Raw genomic sequence first — 15,115 nt, 5'->3', positions numbered from 1 at the left:
TGAATCTCTCTCCTACACGGCTTCACATGTGGCCACAAGGAGCTCAGGGTATGCAAAAAGGAACAGTATAATTTCTCTTCCCTACTTGATTTACCATAATACTTATTATGGGCAGCACACATTTTATTTCTCAATATAATTAAGGGATACTCTCTTTGTAGACATAAAACATTTCTGGAAATGTTTAAGCCACTAAATATGTGTAAAATATGAAAAATCGTGCCCACTAAAGATCCCTGGCCACTTTGTTAATTTAAAAACATAAAAATGTGCTTCACTTAAAAGTATCATTTAAACAAGTAGTAATTATAAATCTCTATTGAGTTTGCATTTAAATATTTTTAATTTTAGTTCAAATGCTCACAAGACTCTTAATGACTTCTGCATCAATTAGTTTTTTAAAACTGGTGGAGAGAGAGACAGATAGAGAGACAGAGAGAGAAAGGAAACTTGAGAATAGATGAAACTGTTAATATTAAAGCAAAACAATGAAAAATTGTCTTTGTTGGTTCAGTGTGCTTCCCTATGCTAACTAGATATAAAAGGTACTCATTTTCAAAAAAATGCATCTTGGAAGTATAGGAGGAGAGGAAAAATAAATGTTATTCATTACAACTTTGCCATGTGGAGCTCTAACTACTCTTATTTTCAAAACTATCCTGATTAGCCATTGTCCAACTGACACTTCATTATTATTGCCTTAAAACAGAAAGGTTGTCCAGATTGACATAAGCTTTTTTACCTTTTTACATGGGTGTTTATTTCCTTATTTAATTAGACCATTTTCAAACAAAAATTATATTTATTCACATGTTGCCAAAAATAGAAGAATGGAACCATATTACAAGGAAAATATGCTTAGTAGAATCCCAGCCTATAACCCTAAGCAAAAGCGTATTTCTAACATCAACATCTGTGAGTGGAGCCCATATTAGCAGTTTTATCTTCATTTCCTTTTTGTACAGACCTTGGATTTTAGTGATTTGCAGCAACATGATTTAGAAAACATTCTCCATCTTGATAAAGTCTTTCACTTTTCTTACTTCCACATTTTAAAAGACAAAAATTCAGAGTATTTAAAACAATGTGTTTTATCTACGTCAATTGGGAGGAGTGTGTGGCAAAAAGCTGAATTCAGATGCCAATTTTGCTGACCAAAGTACCTCTAAAATGCATATGGAGTTATGCAGTTAAACCAAGAAAACATCCTCAAGAACAGGAGGTTCTGGAGTGGATTAAGATCTTCAGCTACTACTGCTTCCAAAAGAGATTCCCCTTTTCTAGTTAATTCTCAAAAGACATTCCTACATCCCAATAACTTTTACTCTAGAGCTTCAGCACCACAATTTTATTGCTCATATTCTTCTTGCATCTTTGGAGGAGAGTAGTCACAACATGAACCCATTTTACATGTCTCATAATTATTTCGGCTCACCTATGGATCTGGTAGCAGCAGTCCCCAACCTTTTTGGCACCAGGGACCCGTTTCATGGAAGATAATTTTTCCACGGAGGCTGGGCGGGGTGGTTTGGGGATGATTCAAGCGCATCCCATTTATTGTGCAGTCAAACCTCTCTGCTAATGATAATCTGTGTTTGCAGCTGCTCCCCAGGACTAGCATCACTGCCTCAGCTCCACCTCAGATCATCAGGCATTAGATTCTCATAAGAAGCACACAACCTAGATCCTTGCATGTGCAGTTTACAGTAGGGTTCAAGCTCCTATGAGTATCTAATGCCAATGCTGATGTGACGGGAGGCAGAGGTTATGCGGTGATGCGAGCAGATGGGGAGTGGCTGTAAATACAGATGAAGCTTTGCTTGCTCACTTGCCCGCTGTTCACTTCCTGCTGTGCAGCCCCGTTCCTAACAGTCTCGGACTGGTACGGGTCAGCAGCCCGGGGGTGGGGACCGCAGTGGTAGAGGATACCTAATTTCATGATAAAACTTTGAAAACAATGTTGTGTATGTTTGAGGTCTCTTTTGGAAGGCCACACTTACTCATCATCCTCAAGATAAAAGGTCAGCAAGAATAGGCCCTCAAACAAATAAAACACTAATGTCTTCCATCTCCTGAAAGAGGAAGTGTGTCCTAAAGGAAAAAAGAGTTCACTAAACCCTTGATATGGAAAAGTTTACTGCACTACTTCTTCTGCATATATGTACTGATCAGATGCTGTGAAAAGTTTAATGTTAAACATTTCTATTACATAATTTTTTAGAAACTACCTTAATGAATAAATTCCAAATTTAAAACATTTATATCACAATTTAAAAAAAAATGTATAACCCAAAATTTTCCAGAAACAAAAAGCTTTTATTTTTCTGATTCATCATAGCTCTACTCTCCTCAACTTCACCACTTGAGGGGGTGGGAGTAAGAGGAGAAGAGCTGGGTCAGTAACAACAAGGGAAAACTACACTTTACACATCTCCACGGGACCTAGGCCAATGCTGGGCACACAACAGACACCGGTAAAAAATTGTGAAATTGAGCAAAATAACTGAGACAGAGCAGGTGAGAAAGGGAGTAATCATTCATTTATTCAACAGATGTTTGTCTGTGTCTACTCCACCCTAACCACCACACCAAGCATTAGGGATATAAGATTTAACAAGATGGACACAGTCTCAGCTCTCATGTAAAACTGAATCTAAAAGAGAGACAGATATTAAACAAATACTTGTGATAAGTACCATAACTGAGAATTACAAGTGCTATAAAATATAAACGGGGCTCCAGCTTAGCCTAGGAAGAAGGAAGTCAAGGAAAGGATTCCCTGAAGGACATTTAGACTGAGACTTCAAAGAGGGCTAGGGGAAGAGTGTCCTAGGCATGTGCAAAGTCCCTGAGATGGGAACGAGCCTCATGGTGGGAGTGTAGTAGAAGTAGGTGATGCTAAGAGATGAAGAGATGAAGTACACAAGTTTCAGATCTGGCAGCTGTCCGGGTACTGATGTGAACTTTTTATTTCATCCCAATGGGAAGCTTTTGAAAGGCATTAAGCAGGGGAATTACCTGCTCAGATTTAAATTTTTAACCATCACTCTGTTATTTGAAAAATGGGAAAAAGACAAGCATGGATTTAAGGAACAGTGAGAAGTCTGATGTGACAGTCAATAACTGACGATGGTACCAGTGGAAGAATAAAAGGCTTGTGAGAGGAAGATTGAGTTCAATTTTAACATGATCAGTTTGAGAGGTCTATGATTCATTCAAGTAGAGATGTTCAATAAGGTATTGGTTATACAGGTTTGGAGCTTAGCCAAGAAGGCCTTAGCTGAAGGTGTTCATTAGGAATTCATCAGCATAGAGATGGAAGTTGAAACTGTGAGAGGGCATGAGATCAACAGAGGGAAGACCACAAGAAAGGAGAGAAGACCAAAGCCAAGGCCTCAAAGAACATCAACATTTAAAGGTCTGTGGGAGGAGGGTGAATGCCACCAACCCCTCACTCCTGGCAGGGGGTGGGGAAGAAATAGTGAGAAAAATGGAAAGAAAAAAAAAAAAACATGAAGTGAATTGTACTGGAAACCAAAGAAAGAGAATGTTTCAAGAAGGAGAGACTGGTAACCTTGTTGAAAGATAAAGGGAAAACAATAAGGAATAGAATAAAGACTAAAAAGAGTCCACTGAATTTGCCTATAAAAATATCTTTGGTGGGCTAAGAGCAAAGTCAATATTGTGGAGAAGGCAGAAGAGAGAATTTAGTAGATTAAGGAATGAGAGGTACAGGAATAAAGAACATATAGAGAGCAATTTTTGAGAAGTTTAACTGTGAAGAAAATGAGAAAGTCGAAAGAGACACAGTAGTTGGAGAGAGTTGTGAGGTCTAGGGTAGACTTTTTTAATGCAAAATACTAGAATGCATGAAGTCCAATAGAAAGTATTCAGTAGAGAGACAGAGGTGAGATACAGGCTAAAGCTGGAGTGAGTTCCTGCAACCACACATGGAAGGAGATGTAGACAAACAGAGACGAGCGGATACTGTCTCGTCCTACAGTGTGTCATTCTGGATCCTCCATAACATTTAATTTCTGTGCCACTTTTTGGAGCACCTAATTACTTACGACCTGATCACATACTAACCATTTCCTATTTTGTATCCCCTAACTTTAACCCTCTTCTTCTCTTCTCTACTGTCTACTCTCTCTAATCCTATGTCCCTGTACTCCTCTCTCTACCTTCATCCTGCAAGGTACACAACAGCTACTCAATGAATACTTTCTAAACAGGTTTAAGGCTTAACTGTGAGGGTCTTCTAAACTGTGGGAAAGAGACTTGCCAAGACTCCCTTCTGGACTGTGCTTCCCTAGTAGACATATAAAGAAGTCTTCTTTCTGGGCACCGGGGGGTTGTAATAAACCTGTATTTTTGGCGTGAACAGTAACAGCCCAGTATAAAAACTGCATTTGAGAGGACCAGGAAGGGTGAAGTTGCCATCACTTTTGTTGAGGAAACAAGACCAGCTGTGGTCACTTCCCATCAATTGCCCCCAACTATCTTTTTCCACCCATTAGACCTAACCCATGGCCTATACCTCACAGATATAAGCAGTCCTTTTATTCCCAATGCCACCCCAGAGGATTCAACTGCAAAGTTCACATAGCTTCCAAAGAGCTAGAGGTTGGAGGGCATACCTATTGCTTTATCTGTCTCTTAAGTTTGAAGTCAGATTGCTCTGTACCCAAGGACCTTCAGTTAGAATATTGCTGCAGTCAGAATGTTGCCCTAAAATGTGATATAAAGTAATAGGAAACAAAGAGAACAAGGACAAGAAAAAGTCTACTTCAAGTTTCACTGGTTTGTCACATTCATACCTTTGCAGCCAGCCGACACTCCATCACCCTGATATTGAAGTGGGAAGTTGCTGCCTTATTCATTTCCACACAACTGTTGGCAATCACAAACACTGCTCCACTTGGGAGTTTCACATCAGTTGCCCTCAGGGGACTAAATTCTATCAACTTGGCCTACAGGAAGAAAAATAACAGGTGAGATATGTTAGAATTCAGAAAATGTTTAATCAATTATGCATTTATTTACCTTAACAAAGTGTTTTGTCAAAAAAAATCATTCATTCATTCATTCAAATAGTATTTATTGACTTCCAGGCACTGTACTAGACACTGGAGATACAACAGTGAACAAGACAGACAGTGACACTGCTCTCATAGAGCCTACAATCTAGTAGGAAATACAGTCAAGTAGACAAATGTGTTTCCAAGTGTGTTACAATGGTGGCAAAGCACAGGATGCTATACAGACATGTAGTTGAAGTGCCTGATCAGATGTAGCCTAGCATTGGCTCCGCTCCTCTGGAACAGGGAAATCTAAACTGAGGCCTAAAGGATGAGCAAGAGTAGGGCAGACAGAGGGTTTCTTTCCCCAAATAGGAAGTCAAAAAGAGGGAAGAACTTATGCAAGTTCAGAGGTAACAAACAATGTGGGGTGTTAATGGAGCTATGGGTATTGAAAATTGGTTGGAGCTTAGAGTTTGGGGGGTGAGAAGTGGTATGAGGTTAGGATGGAGAGGTAAAGCATGGGTCAGATGGTGAAGTGCTTTGCAAGCCTAAAAAACTTGGACTCGGTTCAGACGCTATAGCTAAGTTACATTAACATCGGGCTTTTGCCCTCATGTCTGTCTGTCAGGTCTCATCCAAAACACCCAGAGTATTTTCTTAGTATTAAACCAAATTTCCTCATGCCTTATGTCTTTGGCTTAGGGGAATCAACAAAAAATATTCTTAATAAGAGGGAATCCAGGTGTTCTTGGAAAATAGCCAAGCCTGTAGGAATCTGATGAAAAACTAAGAAAACATTTTAAAGAAATGTTTGCTCTATTTTAAAAATGAGCAGTTTACGGGCAACAACCAAAACCTCTGCTCTGCCTAAGGGAGTTGATAGCCAAAGGGAAGTGGTATCTGGCTAAGGAATTCATTCCTGGCTTACTGTCAACATTCTTTTTCCCACCGCTGAAGCCCCAAAAATGTTGACAGAGAAAAATGAAACCAAAGAGTAAATTATAAAAAGAGGGGTTGTGAATATATGTGGTAAGAGAACTAACATTTGGGTTTAAAACTAACATGAGATTATGAAAATGTCATGCGATGAAGTGATTTAGGACAGGAGCGGGAAATGAGATCCCAATAACTAGGGTATTGAGAAATATCATCTTAACAATGAAGAAAAAGAGAGGAGGAGGGGAAAAACTAGACACATGAGAAAAATAGATGTGAAGTATGATTCTGGAAGCTTAAGGGAGGGGTGATCAACATGAAAACAGTAGGTTAACTGGTAGTAGCTTTGAGTTACAAAGCAGTTGGGAAATTAACACCCTACAATCGAGCCTAATATAATAGGCTGCGTATAACCAAGCATGCTTGGGATCTCAAGGCCTTCCTCTCCATGTGAATTTCCCTACTTGATATTTCCAAATAGCTCCTATTTGGAATGACACCTACTGTCCCTTCTTCTGCAAGAAATGATATAGACTGGTCCATGCCTCCTCCTTCAGTGCCAATATAACGCTCGCTCTTCGCACAGATTTCCGCAAGTTCCACCTGGAAACGTAAAAATTGATTTGTACTGTGAATAGTCAAAATCTATTTCTCATCCATTACTTACTCCAGGCATGATAAATAGGTTTGAATTCTGGTGCCAACTCTGATTAATTAATAGTAGCTGCCTAGAGCATTGCACTAACAAGGGCTCCAGACTACCATTGAGCATGATGGGAAAATACACCAAGATCAATTAATAATCTCTACTATGGGTATGGAATAACATACTGACTGTGCACGCTATGTTTTTGATGTGCCTGCCTCCCTAGGGTAAGCAGTTTCTCCCATCTTTCTATCTACTCCATCCCTATCTAGACTAGCATCACTGAAAATTTCATAAGGGCACTCATTCATTTTTGCCTCAGCTTCCTTTGTCTCCCAACAATGGACTATTCTATAGTCTACCCGCAGCTAATAGGATCATTTGCCTTTATTTTCCCATCCAAAGGTAATGCAGTCTGTTCGGCATTCCCATTAAATGTAATAATCAGAACTAGAGTCATCTCACCAAGATACATCTTCCTCCAACCAAGATGAAGGGGCCTAATAGAGGAATGCAGGTCTAATCCTAACTGAAAATCTTGAAATATCTGCTTAAGAATCTTAATTGCTTCCTATTGATTAAGAAATAAGTCCAAACTCCTCAACCTGTATTTCAAAGCCTTCTAAAATCTGGGACCAATTTGCATATGAAATTGTATTATCTACCACTCTTATCCAGCTAGATTTGTCTCCTTGACCATCTCACAAATGTCTATGCAACCTGGTATTACTTCCTGTCTTCTCTCCTACATGAATCCTATTAATAGTCAATATCCAGTTTATTGGGTACCTACTACCAGTTTATTGGCTACCTACTATTGGCAAGTGGCTGACCACTCAAATCCTTCCCCATCATAAGGTCTTCCTCAAATATTGTTCCCACTGTAGTGTCCCCTTTTTCTAAACTTACACAGCACTTATATTAATACTTAGTATCATTTATTTACTCACACTATTTATTCATTCGGTTTTTCTTTTTTCTAAGACTTGATTCAGGCCCTTTATTTCTCACCTGTTTTACTGGAAGATGTTCCCAGAGTAATCATTTTGAAACACTGATATCATCATCTTTTCCCTGCTTAGTTGCCAACACCTTAATGTTCATACTTCTCAGCATGGTACACAAGATCTTTAATGACTTAACCTTTGCTCATTTCTCCAGCCTGCTCTCCCACTACTACTGTAATCCTTAGGCTCCAGCATTCAGGAACACTAAACAAATGCTGTTCTTTACCACTCCCAGGGCTGTTTCATGTCTCATTGCCTTTACAGGTACTATTTTTCTATCCTCCTTGCTCAATGCTCCTCTCCCCAGCATCCCCCACTAATCAACAACTCAAGCATCACCTTCCCCTGAAATATGCACCACCACTCAAGTGCACACATACCACATAACCCCTCCTCTACACTCTATATTTATAACTCTATTATCATTTATAGAACTATCTGTTTTTGTTTTGTTTTTTCAGACAGGGTCTTGCTATGGTGCCCAGGCTGGCCTCAAACTCCTAGGCTCAAGTGATTCTCCCACCTGAGCCTCCTTGGGACCATGCACCACAGCCTTGCACCACTGTGCCTGGCTACTGAACCACACTTTTTAAGTGTGGGTTTACTTGTCTCTTTATCTACCAGTCTATGAGAGCTCATGCAGCACCTAGACCAGAGTCGACTTAACTAACATGAGCTGAATCACAGTGCTTATTATTGTCTTTTAATTGTGTCATGTTTCCATCACAACTGTTTTCCCCAGAAAATTGTGAGTCCTGTGAGAGATGAATATAGTATGGTGTTTCTTTTGTGTCCCCTACTTGACATAATGCCAAGCATGCAGTAAATACTCAGTAAACACCTGCTGCTTTCATTTTCTGAGAATAGCTGCCCAAATACCATCTGACAGACTCTGCAAGTGTCATATTCCTTGTTGGTCACGTGGATTCACTAACATTAACTTTGCCTTGTGACACAAGGTGAACTTGGGATTTTGACGTAATGGGCATTGTGCATGGCCTGCTGACACACAGAGCCAGTGATCCATCCATAATAGGCACATTAAAAATAAATTGGTAACCAAAACGTCAAAACACTTGGATTTAAAATGTAGAGAAACAACATACCCAGATGAAGCAGTACATTCAGCATTCAGTGAGAAATGATGAGACCTGGGATACCTACCTAACAGTGACCCTGAGCCAATATAAAATGTCACCGCCCCCTCAATAGCAATATCAGCCACATTTACTGAGTACCAGTATGTGCTAAGTATGCTAAGTACTTGGCATTATCTCTTTTATGAGCATTATCTCCTTTAAATTGCCACACAATGCTCTGTTATCCCCACTATACAGATGAAAATGGGGTTTAGAGATATATAACTGGAAGTGGAGGGGCAGGATTTGAACCTCATTTATCTGACACCAAAGCCTCTGTTCTTTTCACATCGGACTGCAATTGCTCCCCACAAAATGGAGATAATGTAACTTATTTTTCACTACTTCAAAGGAATACAAAAAGACAAATGAGATTCATCAAAATTCCAGTATTCTCCCTCTGAAGGAGAAAGAAACCAGAACATTGAGAAGTTTATACATATTAATTACTTTTTAAAATTTTCTTGATGTGTGGCAACAATTATATACTTTAATAGAAATGAGATGTTAATTTTTAAGACTGTCTATCTGGACAGAAGTTGGAAGGACTCCAGCATCTTTGAATTCAAAGAGACCCTCAGAAGTCCCCAGCATCTTGCGTCACAGAGAGTCCACCTGCAGAGCAAGAGATATCTTTACGCCTTGTTGCTACCTCTTATGTTAAATTCTGACACATGGATTCCATGACTGGACAGGGGCAGAACACCAAGAAAATGAAGATAAAGTTGAAAGATGAAAGAAAGGATGGCTCAATTTACAGGCCCCCTGAATGCATGAGGAATTTACACGTAAATATAGTGGACAGAAACCAGTACCAAAAGCCTCCAAATCAAGTTCAAGCCCTAACGCTGTTGCCTACTAACTATGTGACCTTAGACCGATTGCTTAACTTTTCTGAGTTTCCATTTCTTCATATAATATTAATAATAATAATAGTTTTTACTCTGTGTGCTAGGAACTGTTCTAATTGCTTTACCTAAATTATTTACTTTTCATACAACCCTATAAAATAGATACCTTTCCTTTTTACAGATTAGGAAACTGAGTGGGTTTATTAGCTGAGACTAGGTGAGTAATTACTAAAGATAAAATTCAAATTTGAATTTTCTAACTCCAGCACTCATACTCATAAGCACCATGCCATATTACCTCTCATCCATAACAATATAGAGGAAAAATACCCACATCCTTAGCCATGGGATTATTGTGACCATCCAGTGAATTAAATAAAAACATCTCAAATGACAGCAACATGGACAGTGCTCTAAAGCACTATACAAATGTTAATTTTGTTATTTTTATGTAATGAATAAGGAATCATTTGATTTACACAAGAAAGCTGCCAAGTTTCAAGTCAAATGTAAAGACAAGTTATAATTATTCCAGAACCATTGTTAAGTGTTCAGGGAAAGAGAAAATTGAAAAGATTTTGGATGTCCCTAGAAGAGCCAATTAAACATTAAGAAATAATGAAGCCTAAGGCAAACAGGAAATTGGGTGCCTCATTGAAAGCATTTTGGTCTACTTAAGGGGGCAGGGGAGTCCCTACTCACAAAACAAAACATGCCCGTAGTGAAAAATTCTTTCATCTAGTGAAAAAAACTGCTGGCCCACCAGCTGGTTTGCTCAGTGGCCTAGCCCTTCTTCACCCCAGTACTAAAAGCAAAAAGATCAAATCCTACAAATCCTAAATGGTTACTATGAGATGTGAAGAAACTAGAAATGAACATTTTAAAAAAAAAAACCCTGTTTAAAGAAAAAACTTACATTCTTCTGACAGTAGTCAAGAATTAGGCCCATAGCCTAAGCCAGAGATGGCATGACCTGAACTCAGAGAACCATTAACGGAGGTGAAGGAGCTCAGGAAATTTCTCCCCAAAATATAATTCCTTGGTATAAAGAGTATTTTGAATTAAAGGCCCTTAGAGATCAACAGGCCTTGGAAGGGGCTTTCCCTCTTTCTTCTTAAAAAACCAGACCCATCAAAAGGAAAAATCCAGTGTGAGGGAGACATATGAGCCTACCCACGCTTTTTCAGTCCTTTGGGACACTGGAAATAGAACCATAAAGTGTCCTCCAATAACTCTGAAAATTATAATCAGAGTGACTTGCAAAGGCACTAAATCAATACCCCATACCTAGTTAAGTTATGTGAAGTCTCAATAGATTTCAATAGAATAAGAAGGAGCTGTCAAAAATACATTATCAAAAGTATATGGAGGCTAGGCGCGGTGGCTCACACCTGTAATCCCAGCACTCTGGGAGGCCGAGGCAAGTGGATCATTTGAGCTCAGGAGTTCGAGACCAGCCTGAGCAAGAGCAAGACTCTGTCTCTACTAAAAATAGAAGAAATTATATGGACAACTAAAAATATATATAGAAAAATTAGCCGGGCATGGTGGCACATGCCTGTAGTCCCAGCTACTTGGGAGGCTGAGGCAGGAGGATTGCTTGAGCCCAGGAGTTTGAGGTTGCTGTGAGCTAGGCTGATGCCATGGCACTCTAGCCAGGGTGACAGAGCAGGACTCTGCCTCAAAAAAAAAAAAAAAGTGTATGGAAAAGAAGCCTATTGAAAGCTAACTTCATGGAAAGATGAAAATGAATTGAGGAACCCAGTTCCATTTAGCAAGGACAAAGTCATCTTTCTACTTGATGGCTGAAGGACTCTGAAGCTGTCCCACTTCTCCCCACACCACAAACACACACACAACCTTAAAACCCTCAAGGCTCTAACCAAGAAAGGGTTCTCACTGCTCCCCACCAATGTATTTTCTTCTGCTCTTACACCTGAGCACTTCAAGAACCCCAAGTACCTTCAAACTAGTCACGTGTGACATTTGGCTCTCTATCCCTTCCTTAAAAATACCAACGTCTCAGAATCATTGGGGAGGACAATTTCCATGAGAAACTTTTCCATATTTGGAGCCAATAAGCTAGTATCTATTCTGACTTCTGCCCTCTGAACAGTTAGGAGAAACCTGATATTATTCATAGATCTTCTTTCAAAGATACTGAAGATAGTTAATGAGGCTAGTTTAGCTCTTTGTGTGGTTCTCTTGAAGCAGCTTGGGAAGGAACCAAAAGTCATGTAGTCTCCCTAAATTAAACAGCTTGCCCATCTGCTGGGCAGTCGGTGTTCTAGGTAAGAGGAGAAATAGCAGCATTAGATTTAATAGCCACGGAGAAAGGCTAACGATTCATGAATGTGTTGCCTAAAGCTAAACCTAAATATTTAGGAAAACAATAATAATACAAAAAGACTCAAGATATTAATACAGTGAATTCTTGTTGTTTAGCAGTTTTACTAACGAAATTTTTGAAAGGAGAATTACATAAGAAAGAATGTTGATCTCTTTGAATTAGTTAACCACGCCCATGGGAAGCCTAACTATTCAAAACAGAAGACCCTAACCAAGCCAGAATTATACTGCTATTGTCAGCCATTAGGAAGGAAATAAACAGTCCCATTCATTCATTCAATAATTGTTTAAATAGTGTCCTACAGATAAGTGAATAGGCCAGTGTAAGCTCAAGAAGCTTACAATATTTGTATTGTCTTCAGGTGAACAAGTCTTTCAAAAGAAAATGTAAAAGTAGTGTGCCAAACAGCTTCTGTTTGCCCCTCTAAAGCTGCTGACCACCTACCTTCATCTGCTGTCGGACCCCAGAAGGCTGCCCAGGATGAACTAGTCATGCACCGCATAATGAAGTTTCAGTCAATGACAGACTGCACATACAGTGGTGGTCCCATAAGATTAGAATGGAGCTCAGAAATTCCTATCACCTAGTAATGCTGTCGCAGTCATAATGTCATAGCACAATGCATTACTCATGTTTGTGGTGATGCTGCTGTAAGCAAACCTACTGTGCTGCCAGTTAGTTGTGTAAAAGTATAGCACATACAATTGTATACACTACACAGTACCTGATAATGACAATAAACTATGTAACTGGCTTGTGTATCTACTATACTACATATTATTTTAGAGTGTACTCCTTCTACTTATATAAAAAAAAAAGTTAACTGCAAAACAGCCTCAGGCAGGTCCTTCAGGAGGTATTCCAGAAGCTCCGTGCACGTTATCGCCCCTGAAGACCTTCCAGTGGGGACAAGATGTGGAGGTGGAAGACAGTGATAGTGATGATCCTAACTTGTGTAATAGCCCTCGGCTAATGTTTGTGTTTGTATCTAAGTTTTTAACAGAAATTTTAAAAAGTAAAAAGAAATTCAAGGAATGAAAATGTGGAGAAAGAGATTGCAATCAGACATTTATTTTCCAAAGGATAAGTTTTCTTGGTCAGCTTTTTTGCCTGATGGATTAGACTGTCCTTGGGCTGTAATTTGTAATAAGATTGTGTGTTCAAGAAAGTGGATGTTGAGTCTCAGCACTTCTTTTGGTTCTCCCACAGTGTGTGGCATAGACCTTGGAATATATGTTCAAAAATGCTATGTAAGAGATCCAATGACTCTGTCCCTGAGCTGCCCTGCAGTAATGTCCCCGGCCTTCACATTTACTCCCTGCCCACTCACACAGAGCAACTGCCAGTCCTGCAAGCTCCATTCACGGTAAGTGCCCCATACAGGTGTATTTTTACCTTTTATACTGTATTTTTACTGGGCCTTTTCTATGTTTAGATACACAGTTACTTACTATTGCGTTACAGTTGCCTACAGTATTCAGTACAGTAACATGCTATACAGGCTTGTAGCCTAGGAGCAATAAGCTATACCATATAGCCCAGGTGTATAGTAGGCTACACCATCTAGGTTTGTGTTAAGTATACTCTATGATGTTCACGCAGTGACAAAATCACCTAACAATGCATTTCTCAGACTGTACCCCCATTGTTAAGCAGCATGTGACTGTACATCAACAGGCTCCTGGGCACTCTGCTTCCCATTGGGTTCTTCCAGCAGAGGATTCTGGCAGGAAATGGGGAAGAGAAAGGGAGTGAAGGCAGGACTCTCCCTGCCAAGGCACCTTCAGGTCCAAGGGCAGTAACAACTAGTCCTTGGTGTCCCCCACACGTACACCTTCGTAAATAGTCCCAGTGAAATAAGATGTCCTTTATTGTGGAGTGTGCCATCTGTTTTCTGTTATAACCTTGACTGCTCTATCTAGATAACATAAAAACATTAAAGGCTCCTCTGACTTTTGTTTACCTCAAATATTTTCTCAATTTTTCTCCTCCTGCAATTCTTCTCCACCCTAACTTTCAAAATGTCTGGGTTCTTACCTGGGGCTATTTTCAAATTCTTCCCCAGTTGGCAGACCTATTAGGTAGTGCACAGCCAGGAAGGAGAAACTCTCCATGAAATATTAATAGTACCAAGGTAAATCTAAAAGAGACCGAAGTACACTCGCTTTGTTTTGTAACATGGCTGATGACCAAGCTCTAACTTGTAAACACTTTGGAGTGTTCTAAGGAGGAAAAAAAATAGGCCTGCTTTAATTTAAAAAAAGGAGAAGAAGAAGGTGGCTATTATTTCTTCTTCACATCTCTAACTCAAAGAGATGTAACTCAAAGGAATTAGTAACTTTTGCATTTTTTACTTCAAGAAAAGTTGCCTGAGGACAATGACAGCCAATTCCCAAAATGAGCACAGCAAATGCAACTGAAAGTCAGTTCCAGTAAGTAACACAGGAAAGAAAAAAGGAGTTCAAATATGAAAATGATCAGAAACTAAACAACAGTGAGATTTCTCAAAAGCAAATCTGAAAAACCTGTTAAAATTGAGAACCACTAAAGAGTTATATATTAAGCACTCATACATATGTATCACCAAAGAATAAAAATGGACTTTCCCACCTGTGTACACTGAGGAGAACCTGGACACAGCTAGTAGTTGGGACACGTGGCTCTAAAAATAGCTGAAGTGCTCAGTGAGGGCAGAAACACAGCCTTCAAACTCAACAAGACAGAGATGAAGACCACTCCCCTAGCCTAAATGACCTGCAGTCCCAGTCGTGGAGGGATCCAGATTCTGTGAAGAGGCCTTCAACAACAAGGTAAGAGCACAGTATTTTATTCAAACACTTTGGGATACTTGGTAGATGATAATGTAAAAGCTTTAATATTTCTCCAAATGATGACCCTGGATGTGCAAATGTATGTGGTAAAATTGTTAAAATATTAACATGAATCTAACAGGAAATAATGAACTGCAAAGGGAAACAAGAGTACAGTATACTCTTTGCTACTCTAGGTATGGTCTTCACACACAGCATTGGTGCCACCTGGTAAATGGTTAGACGTGCACAATCTCAAACCCCACTCCAGACCTGCTGAATCAGAATCTGTAGCCTAACAAGATCCCCAGGTGATCTGTGTGCACAATAAATTTGAAACAGTCCTTTAAAT

At 39.5% G+C, this 15,115-nt stretch overlaps 1 protein-coding gene across 6 annotated transcripts in view; it reads right to left on the bottom strand.

The window, feature by feature from the left end:
• GALK2 (galactokinase 2) overlaps window positions 1-15,115 on the bottom strand; it is a 133,571-nt gene that overhangs the window by 35,777 nt on the left and 82,679 nt on the right. For all 6 annotated transcript variants that reach the window (XM_045528811.1, XM_045528784.1, XM_045528775.1 and 3 more), the window contains 2 exons: window positions 6,465-6,563; window positions 4,821-4,973 (listed from right to left, as the gene is read on the bottom strand). In XM_045528811.1, the coding sequence (XP_045384767.1) occupies window positions 4,821-4,973; window positions 6,465-6,563 (252 nt within the window). The remainder of the gene's footprint in view (window positions 1-4,820; window positions 4,974-6,464; window positions 6,564-15,115) is intronic.

The sequence above is a fragment of the Lemur catta genome, chromosome 1 (assembly GCF_020740605.2).
Source record: "Lemur catta isolate mLemCat1 chromosome 1, mLemCat1.pri, whole genome shotgun sequence".
Taxonomy (NCBI): Eukaryota; Metazoa; Chordata; class Mammalia; order Primates; family Lemuridae; genus Lemur; species Lemur catta.
The sequence above is the reverse complement of the archived record's forward strand: the minus strand, read 5'-3'. Positions and strand labels throughout refer to the sequence as shown.